This window comes from Poecilia reticulata, chromosome 3 (genome assembly GCF_904066995.2).
Source record: "Poecilia reticulata chromosome 3, P_reticulata-male-v2, whole genome shotgun sequence".
Classification (NCBI taxonomy): domain Eukaryota; kingdom Metazoa; phylum Chordata; class Actinopteri; order Cyprinodontiformes; family Poeciliidae; genus Poecilia; species Poecilia reticulata.
The window spans coordinates 9,765,764-9,781,583 of NC_088832.1; the positions used below are offsets into that span (position 1 = coordinate 9,765,764).

Here is a 15,820-nt window from a genome sequence, read left to right on the forward strand (position 1 = left end):
ATGAGACAGGCCGTCCAGGTAATTTATTAGAACCTCAATCCGACTCTTCAAACGGTCCTCTCTGTGAAACAAGTGAAAAACAACAGTAATCTGCAAATAACTACCAAACTATTACCCTAACAGAATACTAATGGGAACTCTAATCAACAGAGCATTTCTTAAGAGTACGTACGGATCATTTAACATGTTGAGATAAAGCGTTTTTCATCCTGTTTCTGTTCCGATCAGGAACAGAGGCGAGTCAGAAGTTTAGATTAAAACAAACTAAAATGTGTTAAAAACCACCTTTAGCAGATCCACTGCAGTAAAAGTATTATACAAGAGAGTGCTGGGAAACATCAGTAGGTAGTAATAATGAAACAAGAGTTGGGACTCACCTGGTGAAAATTTCCCTTGAACTGTTGAAACAGTGGAGATTTCCAATTCTATCGGTAAGCCCTGCATTGGACGTCTATCTGCAGACTAAGTAATTTGAGTCATGACTTCATCTCTGTGTAATGGAGCCAATCTAGTCAGCAATAGGAACTACTGCTAAGATGATTAAAAACAGATAAAGCCCTCCAATTATCACGACAAGGTGACTCAGTAGAAGTTTCTTTGATGTTTTTGGGAGCATTTCATACCAAGGAACTTAAACATTTTAGGTTGTTGCAACATCACAAGAGTGTTTCTCATAAAATAAAACGTTATTTCTCAAGTACAGCGGGAAATCAACAATAAACTGATTGTGCAACTCACAACACTATAATTTTACTCAAAAATGTGTAATCGGCTGGTGTCAACACCCACTTTCTATGACTGGCTTTCTGTGGCCCCCATTGATCGAATGACAACTTGCTCGTACTCGTCAGCTGCAACATGGTGATAGTGTAGTTCTCTAACAATGAAAGTGCTGGTCAACAGTGATGCCACAATAAATCAGGGCGTTTTTGTGAATCAAAGTACTTTATCTAGAAAAAGTAGTGCAGGAAGACATCATTAGTCTCATGTTCTCTCACCTTTTGTGTTCAATTGTGCTGTACTTGATGTAGTTATTGAACAATGTATGTTAGTACTTATGTAAAAATAAGCCATGTGCTGGAAATTTAGCAGAGTGGTTTGGTAAAATGCTCATGGATGTAGTAGGAAGAAAAAGGTATTAAATTTCCATCTTGACCTCTCACATTTTTCTGTTGCCATGCAACATAATTTTCAAAAATGTGTCTATTAATATTTCTCAAATTATGACTGAGGTTTCCTGCCAATTTGATTTCCGACTTCTCTAAATATTTGTCAAGTTGGGGATAAATCCATTATCATACCACTTGCTTTTTAAATACAAATCAGGACAAGCTGATATGTGACTTGCCACATTTTGCTGTGAAATATGAAAAGACATCAGCTGTGTTGAGTTTATCTTTTCTAATCCAAACTGTTCCAGAAACATTTTTGGGCTATGCTTTTTGCAAGGCGGTTTCAAATGCAGTCCAGATAGCAGTAAAACTTGGTTTAAGTTTCTTATTTAACTTATTTGTTTGAGAAAAAGCCTAACTACATAAGAAGACCAATAATCTAACTTCAATAAAATGCAGAGCTCTGACAAATAACAAATATAATCTCGGCTCTTACATTCCCCATCTCTCTTGTGATGCCCTTTCCTCCATCTCAGCCTGAGGTAAATCTTATTTGACCCCACCCAGGTAGGGGAAAACCCATATTAAAGCACTACTCTTCCCGGTAATAGTGGGGGGCTCTGGACTGCCCGCATTATGAGTGCATCTCTGTCTTAGTGCAGGAGTATACTGAAGAAGCACTGAAGTAGATGCTGAGCAATGAAACTGCTGACCTGGGATGACTCACACCAGGGATATTTGTTTTGGCTGGGAACACAAAGGAACCCAACAGGAGCTCCAGAACTCACTGGGCCAAGGGGGTCTGTCAAAACAGCTTAGGACTTGAGTTCACCCAGAGAGGATTCCCTAACATGTACACAGTCGGTACTAATAATACAATCACCTCCCAAGTCTTAGAAATAATATCCGAACCTGAAAGGGCTTCAAGGAGAAAGTGTCTCATTTAAGCAAAAAAGGACAATTTATGCTTGCAAAGATGCAATGAAACAATGTTTGTATAGAGCACCGTACTGGAAATGTCACAGCTGGAAACAAACACCTCAAACCAACAGTCAAGTACGGGAATGGAGGGTTGATGATTTGGGTTTGTTGTTCAGCCAGAGGACCAGTGCACCAGACACAGAGGTGATACTTTTGTATACCAAAGTATTCTTCAGCCAAATCCTAAAACTTGGCCAAAAATGGGTCAATATTACAATGATGACAAGACAAAGCAGAAAACAAACACCACAATGGCTGAAAAAGAAAAGACAGAAGGTGGACCGGTTGAAATCGAGACATCAAGCTGATTGACTTGTCACAAACCTACTTGCAGGTTTGAACCCCCAATCCATCTCAGTTGCTGTTGTAACCTTGGGCGAGACACTTAACCCATCTTACCTGCTGATGGTCAGAGGCTGTGCCGGTGCAGGTCAGCTATGGCTACAATAAAGTAGCTCACCAGCGTCAGTGTGTGAATAATATGAATGTGTGTGTCAGTGGATCAATAAAGGTAGTGTGAAGTGCTTTGGAGTTCTCTGGACTTGATAAATTGCCATACAAGTAGTGAACATTTACTAAAGACAACATCTGAAGATTCTGGCACTGCAGACCAAAGAACTGCAGAGGGTTCTGCAGTCTGCTATTTAAATATTAGGGATAAAGGATGGCCTCACACTAATGCAGCTAATCCAGAACGTGCACTCCGTACCAAGGAGATTTATTGTTCAGTCACACCTTCAATCATTCCCAAATGTGAGGCAGCCACCTGAAAACCCACAACTCAGCAAGCCGACAGCAGAATTCAAAGCATGGCTGGTTGTTGAACAGCAGGTCATGATAAACTTAGGAAAGACAATACCAGGCAGATGTATTAAAAACACAACTTTCCCAGAGCTCAAACATATGTAGACTGAGAAGAGAAGCACACAAAGCTTTTGTTCATGAGGTCCATTTCTGAGAATGAATGAAGACATTCTGCATGCATAAACAGTCCCACAACGGAGACAACAGAAGATAAAACCAACCCAAACAATACAGAGCAGTACGTTTTACTGTATATGCAGGCAGTCACCGATATTAGAGGCTTAACGTCATTTCAGACGACTCTGCCACAAAAAGCTAAACACTTTGAGGAATGACCGAAAGCAGATAAGCACTAAAGCAAAACTGTGTGAAGTATTTGTCACATTTCATGTATGCTTCTATTTGTCTTGAGTCTACAGGGTCAGCTCAAGTCCAAAGCTGTTCAACTCGAGGCAGGAATAGCAAAAATCACTTTATGACTCTGGGACTGTGCTGAAATTAAAGCCTGTCAGACTTCTAAGTGCCTACATTTGGAATAATCACTGTGTTTAAGGAATGCCGAAACTTTCTGAGTTCATCTAATCAACACAACGTGTCCTTACAAAGTATGTTTTCATCTCGTTCTCAGCTGCAATAATGAAAACTCTGGAGCAAGAGTCAGGATCTCGACAAAGAGCTCCAACTGTTGGCTGGTTTCCAAAATAAACCCCTGTTTATGAGTGACATTTTCTACGTTGGGTTTAAGAAAAATATGGCTTTCAATGAACTTAGGTCTCAATGTTTACTTTTTTTAATTTTATTTTTTTTACAGTGTACTGTAAATGTTGGCTTTGCTTTGCTGTGGCACTGTTTATATGCAGATAATGAGTCATTTTAAGGTAACAATCTGACCCAGCCTCCACCCCAGATTTAAGCAAGCTCTTCACCAATTCTGGAGGATAAATGTTTTTTCTTCATGATTTCAAAAATTAATTCCCTTAAAATATTTAGTGTACAACACAAGATGGAAGAGGCCTTTACAAACTAAAAATGTTTTGCTTTGTTAAAACTCGGGCAATATTAACAACCCATGTCTGTTTCCATCACCTTGCCATTTTTGTATGCGTTTCAGGAGAGGGAAGGGAAGAGGCTGGCCATGTGGCATTGGTTTGGTCATGTGACAGTAATAGTTATGCAACACAGGATTACGATCTAACTGATGCAGAGAAGCAATGTCAGCATTGAGGTAAGAAAATTTATATCACATTGAGAAATATTTATCAGCCATAACAGCAATAAAATTATCAGATTTCAATACCAAAAAAATTTAGAGTAGAGATATCAGTGTATCTTTACACACAGAGATTAGAGGTAACATTTTTTAAATTTACATGAGGAACGCACTTTAAAATGAGATTTTTGTAATATCAAAGAAAATACTGCTTAATAAATCTTCCTTACTCTCCTGGTACGTCCCTAAAACAAAAGAAAAAAGCCTCAGGGAGGCAAGTGGACAAACGATCCCACTGACGTAAACTTTTCCTGTGCTGATGTCGTCCATCTCTCCCTGCAGTAGCACAGCAGCTCCAGTCTTGGCATCACTCACCATCAGGGCAGATATGCAATCTCCCTGTGCAAACAATTACGGGCAGCTCCTCTGCACTCACAGCTACTCACTCGTGTTGAGGCATTGGGGATTAAGACAATGTGCTTACACATTAACCAGAGAGTCACACACATCAATGGCATTCCTCAGGACTGTATTTACCAAACTGAAAGCAATAAAGTGTGGGGTAGTTGAGCTACCTGCAGCCTGAACTGTTGCCTTTTAGTTTACCCTTTGACCTTGGCTTCTGAGAGCATAGTTTCAACTCAACATTGATGCAAAACACTTCAACAAATTTTTTTTAATAGAGAATACATTAGTGGGATTATTATCGTGGTGAAAGAGTCAGTACAGAGAGGTGTTTTGTTTTTTTTAAACCAGGAAAAAAAAGCCACTTTTAAACTGTAGCATTTAACAGAAGATGAAGAAGGCTTTTCCAGATCAGTGAACTTGTGAATTGCCAAGAATAAAATGAAACAGTCAAGAGTAAATTCCTTCTTAGCTGCTTGAACTCAAAGTAACAACACGGCTTCATTCTTGACAAGAGGACCAAAAGTAAACATGGCAGCAATCAGGAGCTGTGACAGCCAGCATTGTAACCCATTGCGACATATAGAAAGAATCTTAACACAGCCCATATTTGCCTTTTCATACAGGCAGCATTATGCATGCCATTGATCAGTGTTGTGCAACTCTCAGGAATTCGGCTGGGCAAAAAAACAATGTGTAGTTGTGAACCCATCAAAGATCGTGAAATGGATTGCACTATAGTTGCAGGTCCCTGAAGGGAAAGAAAAAAAAAAAAAAAAAAAAAAGAATATGAGTGGAATGTCTTGAGTGATGAGAAAACAACCAGTTTCCTTCACAGACCTCTGGCTGGGCCTCTACAACATCCACCTTGAGACTATTTCCATGGTGCAGAAAAAAAAAAATCTGTAACTACACCATTGATAATTCACAGCCTGCATGCAGATAAGGCTCCTCTGTTCTCCAAATAATCCCCACACAGCTGGACAGAAACTGTACTAAATTTCTTTGTGCCAGTTAAGATCAACAAGAGACAGAGGCATGAAAAGCAGCAATGTGTAACTAATGTTATGTGTGGAAGCAGCTGCAATAAGACACACTGTGTAAACTATGACTGCAGAGATTCCAGAATAGCTAGCATCCATTTTCCAAAGTTCTGGCAACAAAAAAGGGGAACTAGACAGTAATTTTAGGAGGAGTCAAATTCACATCAAGTTTTTAACCGCACAAAAATATTTTAATAAAGGCCAGCTAATGTTTCCAAAGCCAGATAATCCCAGATTTTAGGTTTAATCAGGTCCAAATCAACTCTGAAATAAGAAGTCCAAAACCACCCACTACTCTTAAAATGTAAAACCTTTTGTTGCGTTTTTCCTATCCCCAATTCCACTGCACCTCTAAGGATGAGACTCAAATGCAGCAGATTTGGAAAAACCACCTGCACCAGTCTTTCTCGAAGCAGCACATTCCCAACACAAACCTTCCCCTTAATCTCATGACCGCACCGTGCCTTAGGTCACACACCAGCACAACACCTTTAAACTTCTTCAGGATGCAGTTGCATGCAAGAGCACACCACAAGACCACATGTTTTACAGGGGACTAAGAACCAAGCCACACTGGTGCACACAGGCCTCACCCTGCAGATACGCTGTCATGTAGCTCCTCTTTTGTTCCACTAAGCAGCTTGAGAAGTTACAGCCACAATTATAAACTACCATGTTTAACAAATATTATGCAAAACCTTCCAAGGGCAATCAAGCCATTGTGTGTCACTCACGATGATGTTATGATTAATGGGCACTTATCACAGTCACAAAGTATGACAGTAAAAACACCACAAACTTCCTACGACAATATTTTCTAAATATTGGAGAGGCATGTCAAAGTAGCATTTACAACAGCACTCTTCAGGAATCTCTCATTGCAATCAAAGGAGAGATTTTTTTTCCCTCAACAACAAAAAAAAAAAGGTACAAAACGGTTCCTAAACAAATTTGGAAAAATTATTATACATGCCCTTGAAAATACACCCGACAACCTTGCAAAAACAATTCACGTTGTGGCTGCTTGACGTCTTACAATTTTGCAGGATCTTCCATCACTGTGAAGTGGCACTTAAAGTTCTAAGAACTGAAAAAAAAAAAGTTTGAGTGGAAGCGTGTTGCAGAGCTGGTTTTAAAAAGAAATCAAAAAGTGAGGTCGGCAGCAAAAAATCTTTTGATTGCTCGTTAGTCACCAATAATTACTTGAAGTAGTTAAATAAGAGCTTTCTTTTGAACGCTCTACTGAAGTATTTCTGAAAAAGTAGAAGAACTACTCCTCCACCCCAAATGCAACAGGTCCTTAGGCCCTCAAGTCAAGTTCTGTTTTTCCAAGTTCTGTCAAATGATTTGTTCTAAACAAAACTAATGAATAAAGGTTTATTCCTCACCTCCAATACTGGTCCGGCTCCCAATATGATTTGCTCCACTCCACTGGCAAAGCCCTTCTGACTGAGGGCAGTCAGATGATGAATGAGAAAGTTTGTGCTTTGCGTCTTCCCAGAGCCGCTCTCCCCCGATATGACGATGCACTGGTTCTTCTGTCTCCTCAGCATTGCGTGGTAGGCCACATCCGCCACGGCGTAAATGTGCGGCTCCAAGTCTCCCAGCGTATGATTGTCATACATCTTCACATACTTAGGGTTGTAAATTGGCAGGAACTTGAAAGGGTTAATGACGATGAGGATACTTCCAACGTAGGTGTAGATCTTTTCCTGCCGGAAGCGCGAGCGCAGGTTGTCCAGCAGCGAGCGCTCGTTGAGCTCCGGCAGGCAGCACAGATCGGCGTGGTCGCCCCGAGAATCGGGTTGCGGGAGCAGTCCGCGTTCCATCATGCGCCTTCGCTCCTCCGTCACCTGCAGCCACATCTGGAGACTGCCTCCATAGTGAATAGATCCGTCCAGATTTTTCTGCCTCAGCAGGAAGCGATAATCATCGCCGCCAGACAGCGGACGGTGCTCCAGAGCCACGCGAGGCCAGAGCATCATCCTCTGCACGGGACAGTCGGTGGGGTTCAGAATCCATTCTTCCCCACCAAACTCCTTCACCTCGGCTAACACATAACACTTGGTGCGGTCCAGGTGCAGCCGCTCGATGACGCGCTCGATGGCCTCAGCGGCTGTGGTGGTCTTGCGGGCACTGATTGGACAGTAGATGGTCCCCTCTGCAAGGGAGCCTGGATAGATGCGCACGGTGAGCTCAGAGTTCTCAAAGCGCTGCCGGCGGCCCAGGGTGCCCATGCCACCAACGCCACCAACGCCATCGCGAGCACTCATGGCGGAGCAGGAGCTCCCATTAGAGGCAGCAGGCCTGGTACTGGCAAGTCCTTCACTGGGCTGGTGATAGCACTACCTCAAGACATCACCACTGGAAGAAAGAAGAATAACAAGGTAAGGACCAGAAACAATCAGTATGAAAGTTCCTTTAAGAAAACTAGGGCTGTCAATGTTAACGCATTAACGCCTGAGACTAATCTTAATTTGTTTAATGCATAGTATTACCTGGTGTAGATTATTCACATTACCCATTTTGACCTAAAAGTCTCTCTTCTGCAGAGGGTTACTTAGTTGAAAGCAGTGTGTTAAACGGTCTTAAACCGAGTTCATCAATGCAGAGTTGCAAACGCGAAGAATCAGAGTGGTGTGCTCAGAGGCAAATTTTGATTTAAAAAAAGACCACGCAGTTAGAACAAGCACCCCGTGTACAGAGGCTATAGACCTTTGAACGGCCATCCAGAGTTCGAATCCCAGTCTCGGTTCCTTTGCCCCCCTTCTACCTGCACCCTCCCTTCAGATTACTGTGAAATAAAGGCTACCAATGCCGAAAAAACTAACAGAAGACACTGTGATGGATGTTTGAATAAAGCCAACCTACCGTGTAGCTTAATTATTGCTTACTTGTGGTTTTTCCACCAAAGCACAACTAGTTTACAGTTACCATTTCTGAATTACGTTTCAAAGAAAATGACCTATTTTAAACCTTCCTGAATATGAAAACCTGGAAAACTGAGATGTGTAGTTTGAGACAATAAAACATTTTGGTAAATGTTTTTTTTAAAAACATGCATTTTTTTACCTTTTAAGCTTACAAAGTTAAGCTTTTTAGTGATTAATCAGCGCGATTAAACAGATTTTTTTTTTTAATTGACTGATGGCACTAGAGAAAACACAACAATCTCAACATATGTACAATGAATGAACTTCTCTAAACTGGTTTACAGTCTGGGATTTCTACGCAACCCATTCCACCCCACCAGATTACGAAATACACCAGATTTTGACACGTGGCCCTCGTGTGCTGTTATGTAATATGCTACGGGGTCATATTATTTTGCTGGAGACTGACATGCACACTCACACTGGATAAAGGATAAGTCATCAGGCTCAGTGGGATAACCATTAACACTCATACCCACTGCGAACGCTCACATAAGCTCCTCGCAGACCCCGACAGCAGCAGCTGCCACCCTCTTTGCTCCACGCACAATCACGCCATTCACAAGTTACCGCTTTAATGCAGTGACGGGGCATCATGTGGAGAGCGGGGGGGTCAACAGAGACAGACGGGAAGAGGCAGGGTTAAATTAAAACATCCCAGCTGCTCAGGAGATTTCTCTGCCATTCTGATTCAATTTTAATCATCACACTGGAGATAGTGACATATATAACAATAACGCAATGAAATAATAAATTGTTTTTTTTTCTTTGCAGCATCTGCAAAATAGCAGAAACATTTGTAAATGGCAAATTTATGCGTCACATTGGATAACAATGAGAAGCAGTGTATCCGAGCATAACTGAGGATTAACGTTCTTTGGGGTTGATTGGAAAGGCTCCGGCCTTCTGTGAATGAAGCACTGTATTATTTTATGATCTGTACTTTATGTAACACTTTAAACTATAATTCAGCAGATTAAAATAAAAAATACTGTTTCACAACGCTTTGTTTATTATAAATCAGACATTACATTCCTATGCAGATTTAAATGTTCAGTGCATTACAGAATGTGCTGGAATCTGCCTGGGAAAGGCCTGTGCAATTATATACCATCCACAGTAACATATGCATTTTTATGCGACATGTTATCCGCCCCCTGTGATGTTTTCATAAATGAGCTGCATTTACCCTTGTCTGTACTTTAAGAGCTGGCTGGCGGACCAAGTTATAAATAATCTTGAGGGTGCTCCTGCATGGAGGGATCCCGAGTATTTAATGCAAACACCAGCCTGTCACACACCATCTTTTGAACACATCTTTCATATTTTTTTAATTAGCTGAGAGCCACTGGTTGTCCTTGTTTTGACTTCAGTGATGGGGAAGGAGCCCTGATCTGATGGTCAACACCTCAGCTGGTTTGAGGTGCTTTATTTTGTCCGTCTGGGTCAACCATCTTTTATTCTTTTTTTTTTTTTTTGTAATAAATTTTAATAATGTCATGTCTTTTGAATCATTTATCACTTTTTAAACTTACAACAGGTATTTTAAAGATTTTTAATAACTCTTTTTTATTTTTGTTTTTTTTGCTTGTGGAGGCATATGATTGCTGTTCATAATCTAAAAAAACATATTTCTGCTACCTGTGCTATACTTTTGCCAAATGCTTAAGTTGGAGGCCAAATGTTTGCCAAAAAACAGCATATTGGAAATCGTGCGTTGTATTGGATACTTTATCACCAAACCAGGAGTTAGCTCACATGTCTTTAAGAACACCAGAAGATAACCAATTATATACTTCATTAAAGACCAACCACAGCAGAAAACGTGAAATCGAGATGAAGGAGGGGGTAAAAATAGCTGGTGCACACAGATGACCATGAAGGGCTCCAACAGGGAAATGACAACAATGCGCACCTAGTCCAGATAGTTTCCTGTCAGCCCGCATCCAACCCGCCATGTGTTGCCTCAGCAACTCTGCTACAACCCGCATGACACTGAAGTGCTGCACAAGACAATGTTTTCTTATCAATGCAGAAATACCAAAGCAAAGAGAGAAACTTTTCTTTGTTTTAAATAGCGCAAAGTTTTTGATATAAGCATGTTAAACTGAAGGATCTAGTGGGAGAGCTGTCCGTCTTCCCAATTAAGCTTTCAGTCTATGTCTGCACATAGGAGTGTTTTAGGCAGCAAGTTACAGCCTGTTGTCCTGAACAGATGGTCAGCTCACTGCTCAACAGAAAGGGAGGGGGGACTTAGGGCTGTGTCAGAGCTGCAGCGCATAGGACCACACCGACTGACTATTTACCTTCAAACAGAACCTCGACCAATCGCTGCAGTGCAATCAGAACCGCCGTTGAGAAAGTTATCATGCTACATGTAAGATGTGAAAATCTAATGCAGCTGTGTGCCGTCTGTGCAGTTTGATTTACTTGTTGATCAGCATAGGACTCCATTTCAAAAACGGGTGCAAAAAAGGTGTTTTAATGAAAAAAGGATACTTTATATAAATATGTACTTAGTAATGGTAATATTAAATAAAAGAAAAAATAAAACAAGCTCACCAAGTGTACTGAAAATAGTCTTAATTTTTTTTAAGTTTCAAGTTGCAAATACCCGACATTAACTTCATTATTAACATTTAGATTCTCTGAAAGATTTCATAAGTTATTTCATACTTTATTAAAGTAACCGACTTTTGACCTCTGTAACCATTAAAATGGTATCCGAAACCAGTGTTGTGTTGACGCATTACCCACAGCTTAGCCCAGACTACGACAAGATGACCTGAGCTTGCATGCAAATCTGCATCTGAACGAACCACAGAACTTGTAGAACAAGGTTCTCTGGATGGATGAAGCCAAACGAGACAAATCTGGCCTTAATGAACAGCAGCACAAACATCCTGTACCAATGGTCAAGGAAGTCAGAGGGATGTTGATTCGGGCATGATTTTTAGCAAAAGGATCCAAGCACCTTACAGTCTATAAGCCATGAAGCAAAAAAAAAAAAAAAAATCCGCATCTAATTGACAATGCTCCACGCTCTGCCATAATCGAAATGGCAAATATGAAGATCAGAGCTAGTAAATGAAGAAATATTCTGAGGTATGACATCATGTCACCTGATGGCCGTGTCTACCCACCGAATGTTATAAGGTTTGGTGTAGATAAGTGGGAGGTTTGGGCCCTGAAGGAAGAAACAAAGCAGATGGAGCACAGCTAGAGGAAACCTACTGAGGCCTCTCCCCCGTCTCCCTTCTCCTCACACAACTGAACCAGAAACAGATCCATTTACATGACATGAATGGTTAGCGTTAAGGCACCACAGAAGAGTTATCTGATCTGAAATCAGCGAGGGCAGATTTTCTTCCCTCTCCCCCTTTTCCTCAAGACGCAGCAGATCAGGGCAGATACAATCTCAACATACCAGAAATAAGCAATACTGGATTTCACATGAGGTAAATATTGGATTTGCAGATCACACAAGAGGAGAGTTCCCACCGAATGCTTTGAGGTATTGTTAAAGTTAAACTTGGGTCAGATGCTATCATTGTTAAACATAAGGCTGGGGACAATTATCAGAAGTTGGATTAGAGGCTTAGCGCGACCTTTACCACAAGCAAACGACGGAAACAGCAGCTGATATTTACCTATTATAAAATTCAACACAAAAAATGTCCAAGAACAATGTGAAAAGTCTAGAGTCGTTTATGCAAAATACAGCCACACAGTCACACTTTAAAAAAATGCTGTTGGTGAATGCAAGGCTTTCTCATGCACAACAGGTTTTTGTGCTTTTTGGTTGAACTGATGCTTTAACAAGCAGTTTTCTTTAGTTTCTCCTGTATGGAAACCAATCAAGATCAGAGCAAATCGCAGGCAGAAAGGTTGTGGATCTTGATTGGCTCAGACCATTTAGACCAGGAGTCTGCAACCTTTGACTCTGGAACCATGGATGGATCTCACAATGGATCTGACCTTTGGCTAAAATGATAAAGAGCCAGATAACCAGGCAGGTTTCCAGCATTTTATTTTTTATGGAATAATGGCATTGGATTTCCACAACAGAATGACACCAACAGTACAAGTAATATTTTACACCCATGTTTTCTTTTATTTTAAAGCTTACAAATGGAAGAAAACTGGTAGCTGTTCAAAAATGACATCTGCAATAGTAGATATTTGTGAAAATTACTCATCGTCTATTTTTAGAAAGTCATTGGACAATAGTGGCTCTAAACAACTTTTATTTAGCGGGGCAAAGGAAAAGTGGCTCTCTTGATCACAAAGGTTGCATATCCCCGGTGAAGACTGATACAACAGTTTTAAATCATGTATTGGTTGGTAATTCAACAGACTTTAAATAATATTTTTTTGTCAATGCAAGGTCTGTCTCTTGATTATGGGTCCTGGTTGTGCTTTTAGGCTTGACATCCATTAACTATGTTTTACAATCTTATGTTAAAGTGCGAAAGGAAGTAACTTGAGTCAACAATGCTTTGTTGACCGAATCAACGAGGAGTTTTAGTTGGGCTGACTAACATCGCAGAGTAACAAACGTATTGAAGAGCCCTTCTTCTGAACCCAATTGTACCCTTACTCATAGTCCTACCCATAAACACACACAACATTCAGTAGGTGCTCCATCATAGCATTTGTTTCCCCATGTGTAATTTGTTAGGTTTCTCTTGGCAAAATCAAAGTGGTGTTCAGAGTCTGTATATTATTATTATGGGATGTTGTAGAAAAAGGTGCACATATCTGAAAGACTGGTTAGTCCAGTTTCCATGGGTCATGACTTTGTTTATCAACCAAAACAAGGTTTTGTTTTTTTTCCTACACCGAGTATAAATTCAACGTGGGCTGTTTTGAAATTTTTTTAGACAGGGGAGAGGGAGAAAAAAAGACATTGCTTAGTTACAATATACATCAAATCATCCAGCTGTCAGCATGTCTGTTGCTAAAATAGACAGCTACCTGTAAGCTTGCTACCAAGGAAGCCTGCCTAACTGATTCAATGTTTTAAATATTCAGGCTCCATGCACTGCCTTACAAAGGGAAGACCAGTAAGAACAAACACTCTGAACAAAGAGATATCACACCGTCATTAAACGTATCTTATCTTTTTCTTTATCTTTTTCTTTTTTATACACTGTTATACACAGGTAAGTAGGTGCAAGGTTGCTTACAAACTTGTAAACAGTCTGTTTAAAATATACTGCTGGAAAAAGGAGGAAGATTCTGCATTCTTTTTGTAATCTGAGCATCATCAGTGAAGCCTTGTTGGACGCTTGCAGTGAAGTGCAACTATTTGTCTGACTCCTCAATGCCAGCCATTGTTGCACCGGTGTTAAGGATCGAGTTTGGCCAGCTTTCTATAACATGAGGTCATCCTTCTGAAAACTGGAAGACTGTCACTGACATCGCTCTCTGTGTCAGTGTGTGTGTGCATTCAAGAGCTGGTAGTAAAACAAACTCACATGTCATCTTCAAGTTACTAAGGTATCGTTTGTGATTACGAGTTTTTACAGTGCCATTTATTAGCTACATGCCAGGAGACTACACTGCCAGAGCATAGTGTTAAGCAGTCAGTTATGATGTAAGAAATCTCAGTTTAGTTTCTGAGGTTTTATTTATTCCACTTCTATAAACCAGCCACTGAGGGAGTACCAGTCCATGGCTTGGATAAATTGGTTGTGTCAGCAAGGAAAATTCAACAAAACCTAAGACCTAAGACCTAAGAAGCTGTTCACCTAAAGGAAATTAAACAAACAGTAAATAAAACTTTTAGCACCAGATTTGTTAATGAAACTGAACTACAGCCAGTGAAAGCTCTACAAAAGAATGATGTAGTGATTGCGATGTATTATTATTTTTTTATTTAAAAAGTGGATCAATCATTTTGAATGATGGCGCTAAAGAATTAAGTGCTTCTGTTAGACACTTGTGAGGATGTTTTTCATTAGTGTAAAATTAGAGGCAAGTAGTGTTTTATTGCTTAAGTTCATGTGCAACTTTCACTGTGAATGACAATCTAATCGACTGTCTTTAAAAAGTCAATTTTGATACATAAAAAAGAACAAGAAATGAGGAGACGACCAATTTTCATTGAACACAACTACTGCAGTTGGTTGCCCTGTTGCCTTGCAGGATGGCAATCCTGTGTTGATATCTCAACCTGCGGTCTTTCTGCATGCAGTTTGCATATTCTCCCTCCGTTTGTGTGGGTTCTCTGGGTACTCCAGCTTCCTCCCATAGCACACATTACTGTCCAGCTCATGTTATTCCAAAACCACGTTGAATCACGTTCAGGCATCAACTTGGTTGAGATTCAGATTAATTACATTTTTGAGGAGTCATTTTGTCAGAGTCTTGTGTTGTCTGTGTTGCACAGTGAACACAGGCAGATGCGATCCAAACATTTTTAGTATTTTTAGTCTTTATTCATAGCTGCCAGGATGTGATCCAACCGCTAAAGACTGACATTAGTGTCAGATGTGAAGATTAATATTAGCCTGTACGATATCAGGGACACAAGTAACAAGGTTAAAGTGAAAGATCAGTTTCATTGATGTCCAAGTTTTAATCAATTCAAAGATTTTTGTGTGTGTGTTTTGGTAAGTTTTAAACAATCAGGAAGCAATGGCTTACGCCTGACATACCACCTAAGACTGAATTTTGAAAGATGGAAAATAGTAAAGACAAAATGAACCGTGGGAAAATAAACACAGAAGCTCACAGACAGGCAGGCAGGCTGGATCACAAGAACAGAGATGTTGGAAGGCATCAGAGACAGACAGAAATGATAGGATGTTAGTCTTCCGAAAAGTGAGCTGTGGGAATGTGAGAGCAAGAAGCAGGGAGGAAGGGAGGAAAGAAAGCAATTCTAACAGCCAGTCTGGCATCAACTTGGACAGAGGACAATGAAGCGCTAAGCACTCATATTGCTGCGTAATTAGTCTGACAAAGCCTTTATGATTATTTAATACAGTGGAGGCTTTCCTGGCACTACTCCACCATATGCCACAAGATGTTCCTGATAATTCATCCAACACAAGCTGGAACTGATTTTTGTCCAATTCACAAAATGCCAGCAGGACTTTTCTGGACCAGATGTGATGCATCTGTCTCACCGCTACATGCTTTCAAATTAGACAAGTACAACAATCAACCACAGGCACCCAACTAAGACAGGATGCCTCTGACCCATCTGATCATGCTGGGGGAAGCGACTGAAGGCTGCAAATTCTGCAAGCACTGCACAATGTTTGGCTGGCTGGTGCATGTTATTCTTTTGCTCCTGCTTGACCTCGTTGATAAGCTGTAAAATCC

At 40.5% G+C, this 15,820-nt stretch overlaps 1 protein-coding gene across 8 annotated transcripts in view; it reads right to left on the minus strand.

Annotated features, from left to right (window-relative positions):
• Nucleotides 1-15,820, minus strand: part of myo9aa (myosin IXAa) — a 103,527-nt gene that overhangs the window by 72,258 nt on the left and 15,449 nt on the right. For all 8 annotated transcript variants that reach the window (XM_081605030.1, XM_081605025.1, XM_081605027.1 and 5 more), the window contains exon 2: nt 6,944-7,919. In XM_081605030.1, the coding sequence (XP_081461156.1) occupies nt 6,944-7,828 (885 nt within the window). In that variant the 5' untranslated portion in view covers nt 7,829-7,919. The remainder of the gene's footprint in view (nt 1-6,943; nt 7,920-15,820) is intronic.